A 16,287-nucleotide genomic window follows, 5' to 3' on the forward strand; every position below is an offset into this window, starting at 1 on the left:
TTATCTTTTATTTATGTTGTATTACTATGTATCTGAGTGTGAGCTTCTATATATTATTGATTGATTGATTTATTCAATTGGGAATTTGGCGAGTCACTCAATGGATAATGTTAGTTTGTCTTATTGTCTACCATGGATTAGCTTCGAATTCATGTTTTTTCCAGCTGTTATCTTTATGATTCGTTGATGATGGCGCATCAAAAACGTTATCATTCTTAGTTGGTTCGCTCCAGTTAAATTCTTCTTTTCCCTCATTATCCAAAGGTGAACCACTTTTCTCTTTTGAAATTGCATGTTGTAAAGAGTTCTCGTCGCTGTTTTCCTTCTTGCTACTTTCTTCATTATTCTCTTCGTCATTCTCATCTTCCGAGTTTGATTCTTCTGGCTCACTGTAGATGGCATCTCTACGAGCTTTGTAATTCTTATCATGAATTTCAAATGCGGCATCTTCGATATCGACAGGTAAAAATGGTTGATATGATTTTGATTTATCCTTTACACGTGAATATGTGTCAGTCAATTCAGGAACAGTAGGTAATGCTAATGAAGGAACCACTCTCTCTTGTAAATATGCATCATTCTTATGGATTTCCATCTTGCAAATTGTTGACAGTTTCTTCCTTAAAGCTGACTTAAATTTATGTTCATCTAATTCATAGCTGTAATGCTCAATTGATTTTAACAACTGTACTGGAGTCAATCTTTGTAACAAAGATATAGTAGAGTCCAGCGACTCTTCTGAATTAAGTGTTGTCGCAACTTGTAACCATTGTAACAGTTGGTACACTGGTTCTAAATGTATTTGAGCAATGCGATGAAAGGACTGATAATAAAATGCAGTATTATTGATATTGTAGATGAAATCATTATTGGTGTTCGATTCCTGTTTGGGATCAACAATTTTTGGAGTATACATAATAATATTTCTCAGTGTTGGTACATTCAAATTAATTTCATTAACATCTTTCAATAACGTGTAAGGGAACAATTGCCACATAAAATCATCAATCATTAAAGGTTTTTCCACGGTCAAGTCGTTGTTTTTGATCCAGGTATCTAGTGTGTCTAGATTCAATCTTATTTGGATAGCATGGGCTCTTGATAATGATTTTTTGACCCTATCTTTTATTATTTTGTTGAACAATGAAGTTGAAAACCATTGGACAGCCATCGACAGACATTGCTGTTGATATAAAGGATGAACCTCATGCAAATCTAAGACGTATACTAAAGCTCCGAAAATCTGTACAATTTTCATAGGAGAAGGTTTCATTTGTTCTTCCAAACTGGGAGGGTATAAATGTTTTAGCATTTCGTCATCCAAATAGGGAGAATTTGATTTTTCTTTCATCCTTTCTGCAGCTTGATGAGCAGCCTTCATTTGTCTTCTCTTTTTGAAGAAGTTCCAATCCTGTTTGTATAAAGTTTGTTTAACATCTTGAATCGTTGTGTACTGCAGAATTGTTGGATCGATCAATGGCTCTAATCTTGAATGGATAGAAGATATTAATTGAATCATCAATGAATTTAAAGTATTTATTAGCTCTTGTAATAATGTAGGGTATCTCCTGAAGAATGATTCATCTTTACAAAAATAATAATATAAGAATGAGAATGTACTAAACCAATAGGTAATTACTACTATATCACCAGATCTTCTTGGAGGTTCGCTATTATTATTGGTGGCGTTACTGTTGTTGTTATTATCCGCACTTGAGTTCAGATCTGTGTTTGGTAGTGGTTGATGATTTGAGGAAATTGAAGATAAAATTGAAGTCATAGATAAATTGAATAAGGAATCTACTAGAGAAGGAGACTCCTTTTTATGATCTGCGTATCTAATACATTGGAATAGAAGGGCAGCAGGGTAAGTAGAGATATGGGGGTATGATTTCGGTAAGGACAGTATCAAGTCTATAATCTGAGGAATATCATAATCTGAGAATTCAATATATTGATATTTTAATAGTTTATCGAAATCGAAATGCTGTATGCTTGGATTAATTTCTTCATCATTATTACCTAACAATACATCGGGAGAAGATTTAGTATTAAACACATCATCATTGTCGCCTTCTGTACCAGTACTTAATGAAAGACCAGCAATTTTCAAGTCGATGTTTCCAAAGGGATTATCTATATCTGTGTTGAACGCACTATTGTCACCCCATACACCTGACATAATTAATGGATTATTATCGTATATATATTATTGGATTAAATTTTGTTCAGTTTAATACTTTTAATTCACACTATTTCTAGTAATTGACAAATTTATTTAAATCCTGAATGGAGGCAGAGGTAAAAATATGCAAAAATAAAGACCAAATTTCTAAAAAACAAAATATACCTTGAATAGATCAAATCGAGTAGAGCCACAGTTGAATAATACAGGAGTAGTGGTCAGAATGAATGAAAATGTGGTATATAATTAAGTTTCTTTTAAACTTCAGTTAAATATAGACTTAACGAATCACTTGTAGTAATGTAATAATTGTTAAGCGATAAAATGTCGTAAATTTAAATTTGATACCCTGCGCAAACACACAAATTCACAATCACACTCACACTCAAACACAATATGTCAATGTCGGTATATCCATTCAAAGGTGAATAATATAATGGATTGATCAATATATAATATTGAATATAACATATTGTATTAAATTGATGGGATTGATAATTGATTATATTATACGTGGTTTACGTATAGTGTGATATATGTTGTATCACGTGCCGAAAATCCCCCAAAAGAAAAAAGAAAAAACGAGAAAGAATCGATACCTCGGCGGTTAGCTACGTGAAAGTGTGAAAAAAGTACAAACAAACACACATACAAAAACAGGAACTCATTCTATAGAATGAGGTATTGGGAGTTGTTGTTGGGGTGGGAGGTATGTATGTATACAAATAAATGTGAATGAATTTGGTGGAGGTATGTGTGTCTAGTTTGCATTTAACTCCAAAACATCATATCTTATAAGTGACAAACAAACAACTCTGTCCAGTCTCTTCCAGTCCAACAATAAGCGATTACAGAACTTGATGATAGAACATGATCTCTCGTTTCTCCCTTTGACTGCTTTATATATCCAAAAGTTTGTGGTGGGATCAGCAAAGGACACAAAAACACAAAAATTAAAGAAACAGTGGCGTATATAAAGAACTGACCTTTCAATGAACTGTCCAATATATTTCCTCATCTCTTTCAATAACTCATAGTAATAGAAATTCAAAAGAAACAGAAAACAGAGATGGTTGTTGTATTACAACCACAACAATAGACGTTGTATATGTGTGTCACATATACATATACATATACATATACATATACATATACTTTTAAAATTGTGCGACGTGTTTGAACGTTACCCTCACTTCACATATAATCTGTTTTTGTTCTGCCCGATGCTGAACGTTTGAACTTTTTTTTTTTTTTTTTTGATTTTTTGGTTTTGCCTAATTATCATTTCGAAAATTTACTGCCGTCTAAATTGCACAATTAACTAATTAATCGTTGCATCACAATTTATCACTAAACCGTTTAAACACATACATTCATTCCTCTGTCTCTCTCTCTATAGATACATATATTTAGATATATATTGATTGCATTACTTGAATACAGTTTTGTATTGTATGTATCTATACTCTATACGTACATAGATTGGCGTTGGTCTCAAATAGAGTAGCAAAACAACTAGAACAATGGTTTTAGCTGACTTGGGGAAACGTATTAACAGTGCAGTTAATTCTGCTTTGTCAAATACTCAAGATGATTATGCCACTGCTGTCGATATCCTGTTGAAAAATATCGTCACTGCATTGCTAGAAGCTGATGTCAACATCCAATTGGTTTCAAAATTGAGAGCAAACATTAAGGCAAAGTTATTGGATCAAAACTCTAATAATAACAATCAAACTTCAAAATCTGGTCAAACTAAAAAATTAATACAAAAAACTGTCTTCGATGAATTATGTAATTTGGTCGATGGTAACACGGACCAACAACAACAATTCATACCAAAGAAACGTAAAACTAATATCATCATGTTCGTAGGTTTACAAGGTTCCGGTAAAACTACCTCATGTACTAAATTGGCCGTTTATTATCAAAAGAGAGGTTTTAAAGTAGGTTTAGTCTGTGCTGATACGTTCCGTGCAGGTGCTTTTGATCAATTGAAACAAAACGCTATAAAAGCCCATATCCCCTTTTATGGTTCTTACACTGAAGCGGATCCTGTAAGAGTAGCCTCTGAAGGTATCGCAAAATTTAAAAAGGAAAAATTCGATATTATCATCGTCGATACTTCTGGTAGACATCGTCAAGAAGAACAGTTATTCCAAGAAATGATAGAAATATCTAATGAAATTAAACCAAACCAAACTATCATGGTTTTGGATGCCTCTATCGGTCAAGCCGCTGAACAACAATCAAAAGCTTTCAAAGAATCTTCTGATTTCGGTGCTATTATATTAACTAAAATGGACGGTCACGCTAAAGGTGGTGGTGCAATCTCTGCAGTCGCCGCTACTAATACCCCAATCATCTTCATCGGTACTGGTGAACATATTCATGATTTGGAGAAATTCTCTCCAAAATCTTTTGTTTCAAAATTATTAGGCATCGGTGATATTGAAAGTTTATTCGAACAATTGCAAACTGTATCAAATAAGGAAGATACAAAGGCCACTATGGAGAATATCCAACAAGGTAAGTTCACCCTTTTAGATTTTAAAAAGCAAATGCAAACAATAATGAAAATGGGTCCTTTATCAAACATTACTCAAATGATCCCAGGTATGAATAATCTAATGAATCAAGTTGGTGAAGAAGAAACTTCTCAGAAAATGAAAAAAATGATTTACGTACTAGATTCAATGACAAAAGAAGAATTAGAATCTGATGGTAGAATTTTTATAGATCAACCAACAAGAATGGTAAGAGTGGCAAAAGGTTCCGGTACTTCTGTCTTCGAAGTTGAAATGATTCTAATGCAACAACAAATGATGGCAAGAATGGCTCAATCTACTAAAGCTGCAAGTCAACAAGGTGGTATGCCAGGTATGCCAGGTATGCCAGGTATGCCGGGTATGCCGGGTATGGCAGGAATGCCGGGAATGCCAAATATTCCAGGTATGCCAAAGGTAACTCCTCAAATGATGCAACAAGCTCAACAAAGATTAAAACAAAATCCAAATCTAATGCAAAATATGATGAACATGTTTGGCGGCGGTGCTGGTGGTGCTGGTGGCCTCCCAGGCATGGGTGCTGGCGGTATGCCAGATATGAATGAAATGATGAAAATGATGCAAGATCCACAAATGCAACAAATGGCTAAACAATTTCGGTTTAGGAATGTTATTACAATTTTAGATCATAATTATAAACAATCTTATCATCTTATGTATACTATATTAATAATAAATGAAATTACTTAAAAATACTAGCATCTCATTCGTATTTGTTTTCTCTCTTATTGAATTAATCTATACATTTCTATTTATCCTATATTTTATTTATATGAGGACAGGTCGTATACATATTTAATAAAATTGAAATATTTTAGGAGCTATTTTATAATAAAAGTGTATTTTTTGGGTGGACTTTAGTCTTGATATTCTTGAACTTATTTAAGTTAAAAGAAAAATTGGTACTTTATTCTTAACTAATAATCTAAAAAAAAAAAAAAATATAAAATGATGTTATAATTTATTATGAATGATTATGAATGAATGATTTCATTAATTTGCTTTTGTTTACATTAAAATTTGATTGTTTTTTATCATTGTAAAAATCGTTATTTAATCCTTAGATTTTTCTTTCTTGACGTTTCTATCCTTTTCCGCCTTTGGTAAGTCTTCTAAGGTAACAATACCATTTGCAATTAATTGAGGATCAATTAATTTGGCTCTGTGTTCATATAGTATTTTGTAACCAGATTTGATGGTACCTTCGGTAACTTGCAAAATTTGGCCCACTCTTGCCGCAGATATTGGAATTTTGAAAAGTAAAATGTTCATGTAGATTGATACCACAGCAATGGTGATAGGAGATTTACCCGCAATTTCTTCAATTTCTTTACATTTAGCAGCAGTATATTCTGCTGAAGTAGTAACTTGCATAGGTAAACCCAAATGTGAACAAAATCTTGGGATATAAGTTAAATTTTGGGCACCACTCATGTTATCAGTATCAATCTTGATGAAACCATCGGCACTCTTTTCTCTCAATATACCTTTCATTATGGCTAAGGTTTTACCAAATTCTTTTGTCTTTACATGAATAATAGATTGGATTTCCTTAAAAGTTCTTGCCACAGAAGCACGACGACAACCAATCAAAATGGAAGCCGCCATTATACTTTCTGAAGACTTACCTCTCAATGATTTCTCATCGTGGCACAGTTTATATGCTTCCTTAGCACAATCCTTGACGATTTTAGGCAATTCTGCAGCATCACATAGCATTGTAATTTTAGCAAATGCTGCTTGGACTTCGTTATCCTTTTTATCCACTACATTTTTACCTTGAGCTCTGTTCAACTCCTTTGTGAAACGGACATCTGTGCTTTCACCTTGCCCGATTCTAGTAGATAGATTATTACCGTCTAGTAATGGATTAGAGGCTTCACCAACACGAGAAGGATCATCACCATTCTGGTCATCGTTTGAGAAAGTACGCCATTCAGAACGGGTGTCAACCAACTTATCTGAGAGAACTAACCCACAAAGTGCACATACCACATCACCTTCACTAAACCGTTCAACCACTTTTGGTGGATAAACTTTACATTCAGGACATGTTAAAACAATATTTAAATTAGGACCTCTCCTTTCAGTCTTTTGTCTTGCTAATACAGAAACTGGGGCGGACATCTTGTTACTCCTAAAACTATTCTCCAGTAAAGTGCACAACTGTTGGTCGACTCTACAGACAGATAGATATCGTAAATAAACTTATCTATGCCCTTTTTATACCTTTTCAATCCCTTATTAAACTGATGATTAATAGCTTAAAGCTTTCTTTAACTCATTCAATTTTAAATATTCGTGAAGAATTTCCAGAAACGCCTTGTGATTGTCGTCGTTGGTGATGTGAGTGTGTGTGGGTTTTGGAAGTGAGATGGTAGACACGTGATCGATCACTCTCCCACTCTTCTACTTTCCCACTCTCACACACTGGTTTATCACGATTTCAAAAGCAGTTTGCTAATGGGGTGGAGGGGATACCCATTGTACAGATTTGGGGACAAAACTAGAAACATCAAGTATTCTTGTCTAGAGCTACTCTTTTAATTGGCATTTAGAGACGTCCGACACCCTGCTACAACTGGCCAGTAGGGCTTCCTCCTCAGAATACCAGTTCCAAAGTAGGGATAATTTGTAACTCCTTTAACACACTGGCGTGGATAGTCCTAACTCTGCTGCAAGCGTTGATGTGTGCCATTTCTGACTTTATTAATAGAGAATTGTAACTATATCCCGATAACTATTTATGGCGCTATCAGGTTTTAGTCACCTGACGCGTACAAACGACACCAATTCCCAATCAAATCAAATCCAACCAACCAACCACATCCTAGCTATCAAGGACTAATATATCAGAAATGGTAAAGAGATATGGTATTTCAATTTCGTACTGATGAGTACCAGTATCTTCCTCTAACTCCAGGTTACCAAAAAATATAGACATTCAGGTGAACAGGCAAGTCGAGAGGTATTGGCATGTAAGATTACTTAACCTTTCTTGATTGAGAGTAACCATAGGTTTTGGAGGGGGAGGGTGCAGTTCTCCTCTTTCCACGCCCCCTTTTCCCATGTAAACCCTCTTTCACTTTAAAATATACGTTGTAGTTGGTCTTGCAACAAATCAAAAATTCACATTCGAGTAAGATACACAAATCGGTATTTTGCAACCAAAATGTCTTTCGACAACTCAATTTCAACATAAATCAGTAAATTGATAATCATATACCATTTATCGGAATTTTGCCTAATTCAATACAGTACAATTTAAAAATAAATCAAAACTATCACAACGATATTGCACACCCACCCCATTCAAACAATCATCACCAATTGTATATGAAAACCTGGAAAAAATCAAAAGAAGACTAATACATCAAGAGGTAAAAGCTTTGAGCATTCCAAAACAGCATAATCAAATAGAAACCGCATTCCAATTCCCCACAAGTACCCTCTATTCTTCTTTTCATTTATCCATGGATGTCTCATAAACGAGTATTTGGCAGGACCCTGAACATGTTCTCCCAAATTGATCCCTCAAATGATAATAGATACAATTCAAACATTAACAAGTCAAGTTTAATCAAACACCCATCACGAAATGTAGCACCTAGTCCTGTGTTTATTTATCAGTTAAGTATTCTTTTAATATCGATCCCTTCTCCAGCTTCTCCATTGTTAAGAGTTTAAAATACGGTGAAGATTTTAATATATCATCTCCATTTATGACAAGTACTTAAAGATAAGATAAGAAACTGATCCATAAAGGGAGTATACGATCTGGTGGGAGTTTATGAGCCTTTGTCTTGGTATAGTAGGTTATTTATTTGATTATTTGTTTTGTAATTGAGTTTTTGTTCAAAATTCTCAATTATTGGTAATTTATCAAGGTACACACATTTAAATATTAAAATATTGTTGTTTTTATAGTGGTGGTGCAAATACTGAAACCTACCGATGCAAGAGGTCAAACAAGTTGATGAAGTGACCATTGCTAAGGCAGCTGCTGCAAATGACGAACAAAAAGTATTATGTGCTTCTTATTTGAAGAAGAAATCAACTTTAGGGTCAAAACCTTTGAGCAAAAATAGTGCTAGTTCAATTAAAAAGACAACCTCTAATGGTGATAACAATGAGAACAGTAATTATCAGCACCATCATTCATGGTGGCCCAAACATAGCGACACCAACTATTGGTGTGTTTTGAGGAAGAATCAATTTAGTTATTACAAGACAAGAGATGAGAGAGAAGCAGTTAATGTGATACCAAAGTCTCAAATACTTGGTTTTAGATTACTCAAGGATTCTAGAAAGATGTTGATATACACCAAGGATAAAATACTAAGATTTAAGATGTCTGGTCCTGAACTTATAAAACATTGGGAAACTGCATTCAATCAATTCCTAGAAGTGGAAAGAAACAAGACAATTGAGGATACTGATTCATCAAACATTAACAATATCACAGAGACCCATGTAGATGATGAGGACGAAGAAGATGATGATTTTGACATATTAGATGGTCCTAAGCATTCAAGTGTGCAAGATAATGATGTCATCAAGGAAAACAATAAAAATATCAGAAATATTGAACCTTCTAATGCTAATCCAGATAAACAATTTTATGAAACTTATGATCCAAGAAATCCAGAACATATAATTCTCAAAGGGGTTATATATGCATATGTAAAGACAAGATTCAATAGAACTAAATGGAAAAAAGTGGATGGTGTGCTATCTAATCGTTCCTTTGATATATATTCTGTCAAGTCATCAAGGCTTAAAAGTCACATAGGTTTGGATACAGTGATTGATTGTGTAGAGATGGAAAATCCAACTTTAGATACAATGTTTGCTCTAGTCACTGAGCAAAGAAGATTGAAATTTAGAGCATTTAATGATCAAGAAATGGTAGACTGGATAATTCATTTCAAAAGTTGTGTGTTAGTGCGACAAAAGATAAAGTCTCATGTTAAAACATGATTCAGTAACTGCATATTTCTAATTTATTCATTCCTCAAGTTTGGTATTTAATCAATAAGTTTTTTCTCTCACCCTTATATATAATCTCGTTTTTATCGTTGCCATTGTAATTTTTTTTCAATTCTGTCATTATAGTATATTAATGTATTTATTTATATCTAATAGTAAGAAGTTTGTAATATTAATCTTCGACATTAAATGCTCCAAGATGGATATCTCTAGATCAGTTTTGGAGAAAATCTTTCACCGAAATCAATGAATGGTCGACACCATTAAATCCATCAGTTGTGTCGTTATGACGTATTGGTAATATAAATAAAGTGAAAAAAAAAATTCCCGATGAGCTCTTAAGACTGAGTTATAGATATAGAACAAGAATGATTATTTGAAAGGGATTCAAGGTGAAATCAATGTCTAATGGCTACTAAGGTAACTTTGTCTGAGTATACGCTACGTTTCCATAAGGATGCAGTTACAGATGTTAAAACGGTAGTTGATCTTACTAATTTTAAGGTACCTGTGTTGATTTCAGGTGATGGTAGTGGAAAACTAGTAATTTGGAATGTAATAACTAGAAGGGTACAATTCGTATATGAGATTCCAAAATCACCTCAGATATTAGCAATTGAATATTTAGGTGATTTGTTGGTAGCTGTTCTATCGAAAGATCATAAACTTAGGATTTTACAATTGCAACTTGATGAGTCCAAGACATTGGTGAAGACTAATGAGCAATCTCAAATACAGCAACAGTTGTATAAGTATAATATTGTATTTGAAGTGCCTGTTAATACATTGAACTTTGCTAATTTTTCCCTGGAAAAGATTGCACCAGAAGAGTATAGGTTGGTTTGTTGTAACACTCAAAATGCAGAATCGATTGATATATATGCTTTTAAATTAAACCGGTTGAATTCATTGAAGAGACTTAACAAAGGAATAAATTTTTATAAAACTGTGATAGATTTGCTACGTAATACTGAAATATCGAAGTTTGATAAGCTTGGGATTGTTATGAAATTCCTAAGAGTGAATGATCTGGTATATTGTGGGTTTGAGAGTGGTATCATAATTTGCTTCAGATATAAACTTCGACAAGAAGTAATGACTACAAAATATAATGAAACGTCCTCTAAACAGAGTAAACTACAAGAACTTATTAAGTCTGAGGATACGGATATATCTATCTATGAAAATATGTTAGAAATTGTTTATATCTCTACAGTTCATTACCCAAACCCTATCCTAGATTTGTCAATATCTGCAAAAGATGAGGAAACTGTTTTAAGCAGTTCAACTGATTCAAAAATTGGTATACATAAGGCTCAAATTACGAATGGAAATGTTTCACTTCCAGATAATGAGGGTTATATCATTGATGATTCGAAGCAAGTAATAGTGAGGAAAACTCTCGGTGCAGATACATCGTTTGTTGAAGTTCCAGTGACAGAAATAGGTAGTATCAAGAGCTTAAAATGTGGAATGGTATTGGGAGGGTGGAATGGTAAGGCAATTGTTGTGGATAATAACAATGAAATACTTAAAATAGTTGGTAGAACCAAAAGTAATATTTTGGTTAATGAGTCAGCAATTAGAAGCATACAGAATGATTCAGATTCAATCATTAAAATGAAAAAGAATTATAAAATAAAAGCTGTTGATGGTATAGATGGGGTTGGGACTGATATTTCCCAATTATCTAATATCTCAAGAGGTGACCAAAGACGTCTAGATAAATTTTTATCTTCCTCATGGTGCATTGTTGGGTTTGATGATGGATGTATAACATTAGATAGTATTTAGATACGATTAATTATTAATATGATATTGATATACTTTTTTATAAAGTTTGAATTCTATTATATATGTATATTTTTTTTTTAGAAAAAAAAACATTATGTTTATAGCTTATATAGAATTTATATTTTAAATGCAATTTTTTTTCATACCTTGATGAAATTCATTAAAGAATTTGCTGTAGTTGTGTTATTATTTTTCCCATTATTAGAACCAGATAATAGTTTTTCCTTTTCCACTATATCTCTTATTAATAAACTTATGGACACATCGACATTACAATCGTCCATATTGTCTAGTGCAACAAAACCACATTTCCACTGAGTTGCTAATGCTCTTCCCTTTTCTATTAACAATGGACTCGACAATGGATCTCCTACATGAGTGCATACAATGATGGCAGGAGGAGGAGCATCTGGAGATGATGGTTCAAGATCAATAGAATCTAAAGTTGTATTGAAGCTTCTCAATTGTTGTAATTTTTCATTTCTTTCCTTTTCAGTTTTCCACATATTTTTGAAACTATAAACCAATGAATAAACATCTGATTCCTTCCCTTTATTCCATCTAGTTTGATAATTTCTGAATTCTGTCCATGCGTCTAACATTGAATTTCTTATTATTTCTAATAACGAATAACCACCATCATTTTTCCTTTGAAATGATGACCATGAATATGATGAATTTGAGCTTGTTGTTACAGTAGTCTTGCCAGAAGAATCATCCTTTAAGCTTTCATTAGGTGCAAAGTTTAAGTTAATTTGTGAATCAGATCTCGAATATTGTGGTGGACTTCGTATGTGACTTAATTCAGGAACAGAGCTGTAAACAAATATATAACCATCAATTTTCCCATTCAATTCAGAAGCACCTGACGCTACTAATAAAGACGTTGTCGAGACTGGTCTTCTTGGTTCATTAGCCAGGCCTTTCAAAACATTTTTACCTAAATTGCGAAATAATGAAACCTCTAAGAAAGGTACAACCATTTCTGGTTTGAAACCTGGAGTGTCGATTATATCTATTGGTATTGGAGTATAATTTGGTGGTATATAATTTGGAGGTAATTTTACCGATGATTCAATATCTTTAATTTTTGGATTAATGTCACCAGCAGTTAAATTTCTCTTCCTTTTCTTATGATCAATCTCCTTTGATGAATCTAAATATGAATAGTAAGGTGTGTCACTTGTAATTAAATTCAATTGCTTTAAATGATTATTATTTGAGCTGCTTTTTTTGTGCTGAGTTTTAATTTTAGTAAAATCATTGATATAAGATTGGAAAACTAAAGGAGATAACAAAATATAAGGAGAGATCGAAGGAGAATCGAATATAGGCTGTGGTTTTTGGCTACTTTGAGACCTGAGAAGTAACCGTTCATGGGGACTATTATCCAAGATAGCCTTCGCTAAATTGGAACGTGGAATAAATTCGAATAACCAATTTGTCTGAGTTCTCGTAGGATAATGAACTTCGTGAACCATATCTAAAGTTAACCTTGATACAAGAGAAGTTTTACCCGTTGAATCACCGCCAAGAACAGCAATTCTGATGGGCCGTTGTTCACTCATTCTCTTTATTTAACCAACGGTTTGTCTTCTACAACCCAAAATTTTGTGAAAACAAAACCAATCAAAACCTCTCAACCCCTACAGATTAACAACTAATATACTATCCACTGACAATATATAACCAATTGATCAACTAATGAACAATCTGTGTTAGTTATATTCGAACTTAATTGTCTCATTCTTACAGTCAGTTTACGATTATTTTTCACTTTTTTTTCTTCTTTCCTCTTTTCTTTTAGGCCTGCCTTTGCCCTTTGGCCTGCGGTCCTCCTATAACGAGTATGCGATGAGATGAGATATCAAAGGGAAGAGTTAGCAACAGGATAAGGAACTGTGATTTTGGAAAGATGTGTAGGTCCCTGAATACATTGCAAAATGTATATCAAAGGTTTCAATCAGGGATTCTAGTCCAGCGAGTTCATTTCAATAAGAGACGACAACATCTGGGTGGGTATATTTGACATCCGGCTATTCGATGGGTATAAAACCCTTCAGAAAGTGAGAAAAAGGGGAATAGAACAGATCTGGGATTGGTAAATGCAGTTGTGATTTTAATTTAAATCTCTAAGTGCAAATTAATTTTAACCGTTCTTGTTGTTCAGATTGGAATGTCTCACACTTTTCTGTTCCCTCACCTTGATCTTGATCTTGGTCTTGGTCTTTCCCTCCCCATCAGCCATCTGCCACTTTTGCTGAGAAGTTGCCGTTTCCACCATTTTCTCTGTGTGCAGGCGGGGTAACGATGCAAAGAGGAAAGTTGAAGAGGAGACATTCTTGATATTGTCGGTAATTTTTATCTTTTCTTTTTTCTCGTTTGTTATTTCTTTTTCTTGAAATTGGAGTCACGTGATTGGTTTTGTTGGGGTTTGGTCATGTGATCTTATGTTCTTACCTCTCGTTTGGCACGGCTTTTCCATTCATATTTGATCATATCAAACGACGTTGGTTTAACGTAAAAGCAACCAAAAAAATGCCCCCGAAGAACAAGAAGAGAAAAAGGTATCAGAATAAAGTTATTAAAAGCTAAGATGTATATATATATATTGATAGCAATTGACTCTGCAGATTGGAGTTGTTGTCTTCAGATACTGGGATTGATAAGTTGGTATCGTGTTGTTGTAGATATATAAGTGTCTAGGTTTGGATTGGTTTTGTTTGAAATTGGTTGGGATATTTTCAAAAAGGGTGAGAGAAAAAAAAAATTATTGCATATAACTGATAACAAGTTAAAAAAAAAAGTGCGTTTAGGAACTACTTATACTTGGAACTACAACAATTTTATAAAAATGGTTTTAACTGATAAACAGCTTTACGAGATTAATAAGAAGGCTGTCACCCAAGGTTTCAAAATCAAACCTAGATTGAATTATAATACTGTTAGCGGTGTTAATGGTCCTTTGGTCATTTTAGAAAAAGTCAAATTTCCTCGTTATAATGAAATTGTCAAGTTAACTTTGCCTGATGGATCAGTAAGACAGGGTCAAGTATTGGAAGTCAGAGGTGATAGAGCCATTGTCCAAGTTTTCGAAGGTACTTCAGGTATCGATGTCAAGAAAACTACCGTGGAATTCACTGGTGAAAGTTTGAAAATTCCTGTTTCGGAAGATACTTTAGGTAGAATCTTTAATGGTTCTGGTAACCCAATCGATAATGGTCCAAAGGTCTTTGCTGAAGATTATTTGGATATTAATGGTTCTGCCATCAACCCTTTTGCAAGAATCTATCCAGAAGAAATGATCTCAACTGGTGTCTCTGCAATTGATACCATGAACTCAATTGCTCGTGGTCAAAAAATTCCTATCTTTTCTGCCTCTGGTTTGCCTCATAATGAAATTGCTGCCCAAATTTGTAGACAAGCAGGTTTAGTCAGACCAACCAAAGATGTCCATGATGGTCACGAAGAAAATTTCTCCATTGTCTTCGCAGCTATGGGTGTTAACTTGGAAACTGCTAGATTTTTCAAACAAGATTTCGAAGAAAATGGTTCCTTAGAGAGAACCTCGTTATTCTTAAACTTGGCTAACGACCCTACCATTGAAAGAATTATTACTCCAAGATTGGCCTTGACCACTGCAGAATACCTGGCTTATCAAACCGAAAGACATGTCTTAACAATTTTAACAGATATGTCTTCTTATGCTGATGCTTTGAGAGAAGTCTCTGCAGCAAGAGAAGAAGTCCCAGGTAGAAGAGGTTATCCAGGTTACATGTACACAGATTTGTCTACTATTTATGAAAGAGCAGGTAGAGTTGAAGGTCGTAACGGTTCTATTACTCAAATTCCAATTTTAACTATGCCAAACGATGATATTACACATCCAATTCCTGATTTAACAGGTTATATTACTGAAGGTCAAATTTTCGTTGATCGTCAATTACATAACAAAGGTGTCTATCCTCCAATTAATGTTCTACCATCACTAAGTAGATTAATGAAATCTGCTATTGGTGAAGGTATGACAAGAAAGGATCACGGTGATGTTTCCAATCAATTGTATGCTAAATATGCTATTGGTAAAGATGCAGCAGCTATGAAGGCCGTTGTTGGTGAAGATGCATTGTCGATGGAAGATAAATTATCATTAGAATTTTTAGAAAAATTCGAAAAAACTTTTATTTCACAAGGGTCATATGAAAATAGAACTATTTTTGAGAGTTTAGATCAAGCATGGAGTTTGCTAAGAATATATCCAAAGGAAATGTTGAACAGAATTTCTCCAAAGATTTTAGATGAATTTTATGATAGAGCAAGAGACGAAGAAGATGATGAAGATGACGAAGATGACGAGCATAAGAATGCAGATGTTCGTAAGGACTAATTGTTTTAAACAGTATACCTGCCCCCCTCATTCCACCCCACATCCACTTAAATTTAAATTAAAAAAAAAAATGAAATATTAAAATAAAAAAAGAACGTCAGATAAGGTACTATAGATAGAGTTGGGTTGATTATTTTTCCCCGGCATACGATTGTTAATATATGTAATCTTTGTATTCATTCTTCTTTATTTCATTAAATACATAAAATAAATACATAAAAAATGTTTTGAACATGGAAAATAAGTATATTATTTTAAACAATTGACCTACATTAATATAGAAAAGTATATACATTTCTCTTTCCTCTATATCTCTTAGTCTATTTAAAAGAAGTAAATTGCAAAAATTATAATGACGGAGCTGT

General features: G+C 33.6%; 7 protein-coding genes across 7 annotated transcripts; 4 read left to right on the forward strand and 3 right to left on the reverse strand.

Annotated features, from left to right (window-relative positions):
- Positions 1 to 127: 127 nt before the first annotated feature.
- On the reverse strand, positions 128 to 2,182 carry Kpol_538p9 (uncharacterized protein; the record flags this gene model as incomplete). Its single annotated transcript, XM_001645057.1, has 1 exon — positions 128 to 2,182. The coding sequence occupies one exon, from the start codon at positions 2,180 to 2,182 to the stop codon at positions 128 to 130; it is 2,055 nt and encodes a 684-aa protein (XP_001645107.1).
- A 1,526-nt stretch (positions 2,183 to 3,708) lies between these two features.
- Positions 3,709 to 5,442, forward strand: SRP54 (RNA-binding signal recognition particle subunit SRP54; the record flags this gene model as incomplete). The annotated part of the gene is made up of 1 exon (XM_001645058.1): positions 3,709 to 5,442. One exon carries the CDS (start codon positions 3,709 to 3,711, stop codon positions 5,440 to 5,442), a length of 1,734 nt encoding a protein of 577 aa, XP_001645108.1.
- Positions 5,443 to 5,805: 363 nt separating this feature from the next.
- SUA7 (transcription factor TFIIB) lies at positions 5,806 to 6,879 on the reverse strand (the record flags this gene model as incomplete). The annotated part of the gene is made up of 1 exon (XM_001645059.1): positions 5,806 to 6,879. The coding sequence occupies one exon, from the start codon at positions 6,877 to 6,879 to the stop codon at positions 5,806 to 5,808; it is 1,074 nt and encodes a 357-aa protein (XP_001645109.1).
- A 1,827-nt stretch (positions 6,880 to 8,706) lies between these two features.
- Positions 8,707 to 9,732, forward strand: OPY1 (Opy1p; the record flags this gene model as incomplete). Its single annotated transcript, XM_001645060.1, has 1 exon — positions 8,707 to 9,732. One exon carries the CDS (start codon positions 8,707 to 8,709, stop codon positions 9,730 to 9,732), a length of 1,026 nt encoding a protein of 341 aa, XP_001645110.1.
- Positions 9,733 to 10,149: 417 nt separating this feature from the next.
- On the forward strand, positions 10,150 to 11,535 carry ASA1 (Asa1p; the record flags this gene model as incomplete). The annotated part of the gene is made up of 1 exon (XM_001645061.1): positions 10,150 to 11,535. The coding sequence occupies one exon, from the start codon at positions 10,150 to 10,152 to the stop codon at positions 11,533 to 11,535; it is 1,386 nt and encodes a 461-aa protein (XP_001645111.1).
- Positions 11,536 to 11,675: 140 nt separating this feature from the next.
- Positions 11,676 to 13,103, reverse strand: Kpol_538p14 (uncharacterized protein; the record flags this gene model as incomplete). The annotated part of the gene is made up of 1 exon (XM_001645062.1): positions 11,676 to 13,103. The coding sequence occupies one exon, from the start codon at positions 13,101 to 13,103 to the stop codon at positions 11,676 to 11,678; it is 1,428 nt and encodes a 475-aa protein (XP_001645112.1).
- Positions 13,104 to 14,389: 1,286 nt separating this feature from the next.
- On the forward strand, positions 14,390 to 15,922 carry VMA2 (H(+)-transporting V1 sector ATPase subunit B; the record flags this gene model as incomplete). The annotated part of the gene is made up of 1 exon (XM_001645063.1): positions 14,390 to 15,922. The coding sequence occupies one exon, from the start codon at positions 14,390 to 14,392 to the stop codon at positions 15,920 to 15,922; it is 1,533 nt and encodes a 510-aa protein (XP_001645113.1).
- Positions 15,923 to 16,287: the final 365 nt, after the last annotated feature.

The sequence above is a fragment of the Vanderwaltozyma polyspora genome, genomic scaffold (assembly GCF_000150035.1).
Source record: "Vanderwaltozyma polyspora DSM 70294 KpolScaffold538 genomic scaffold, whole genome shotgun sequence".
Taxonomy (NCBI): domain Eukaryota; kingdom Fungi; phylum Ascomycota; class Saccharomycetes; order Saccharomycetales; family Saccharomycetaceae; genus Vanderwaltozyma; species Vanderwaltozyma polyspora.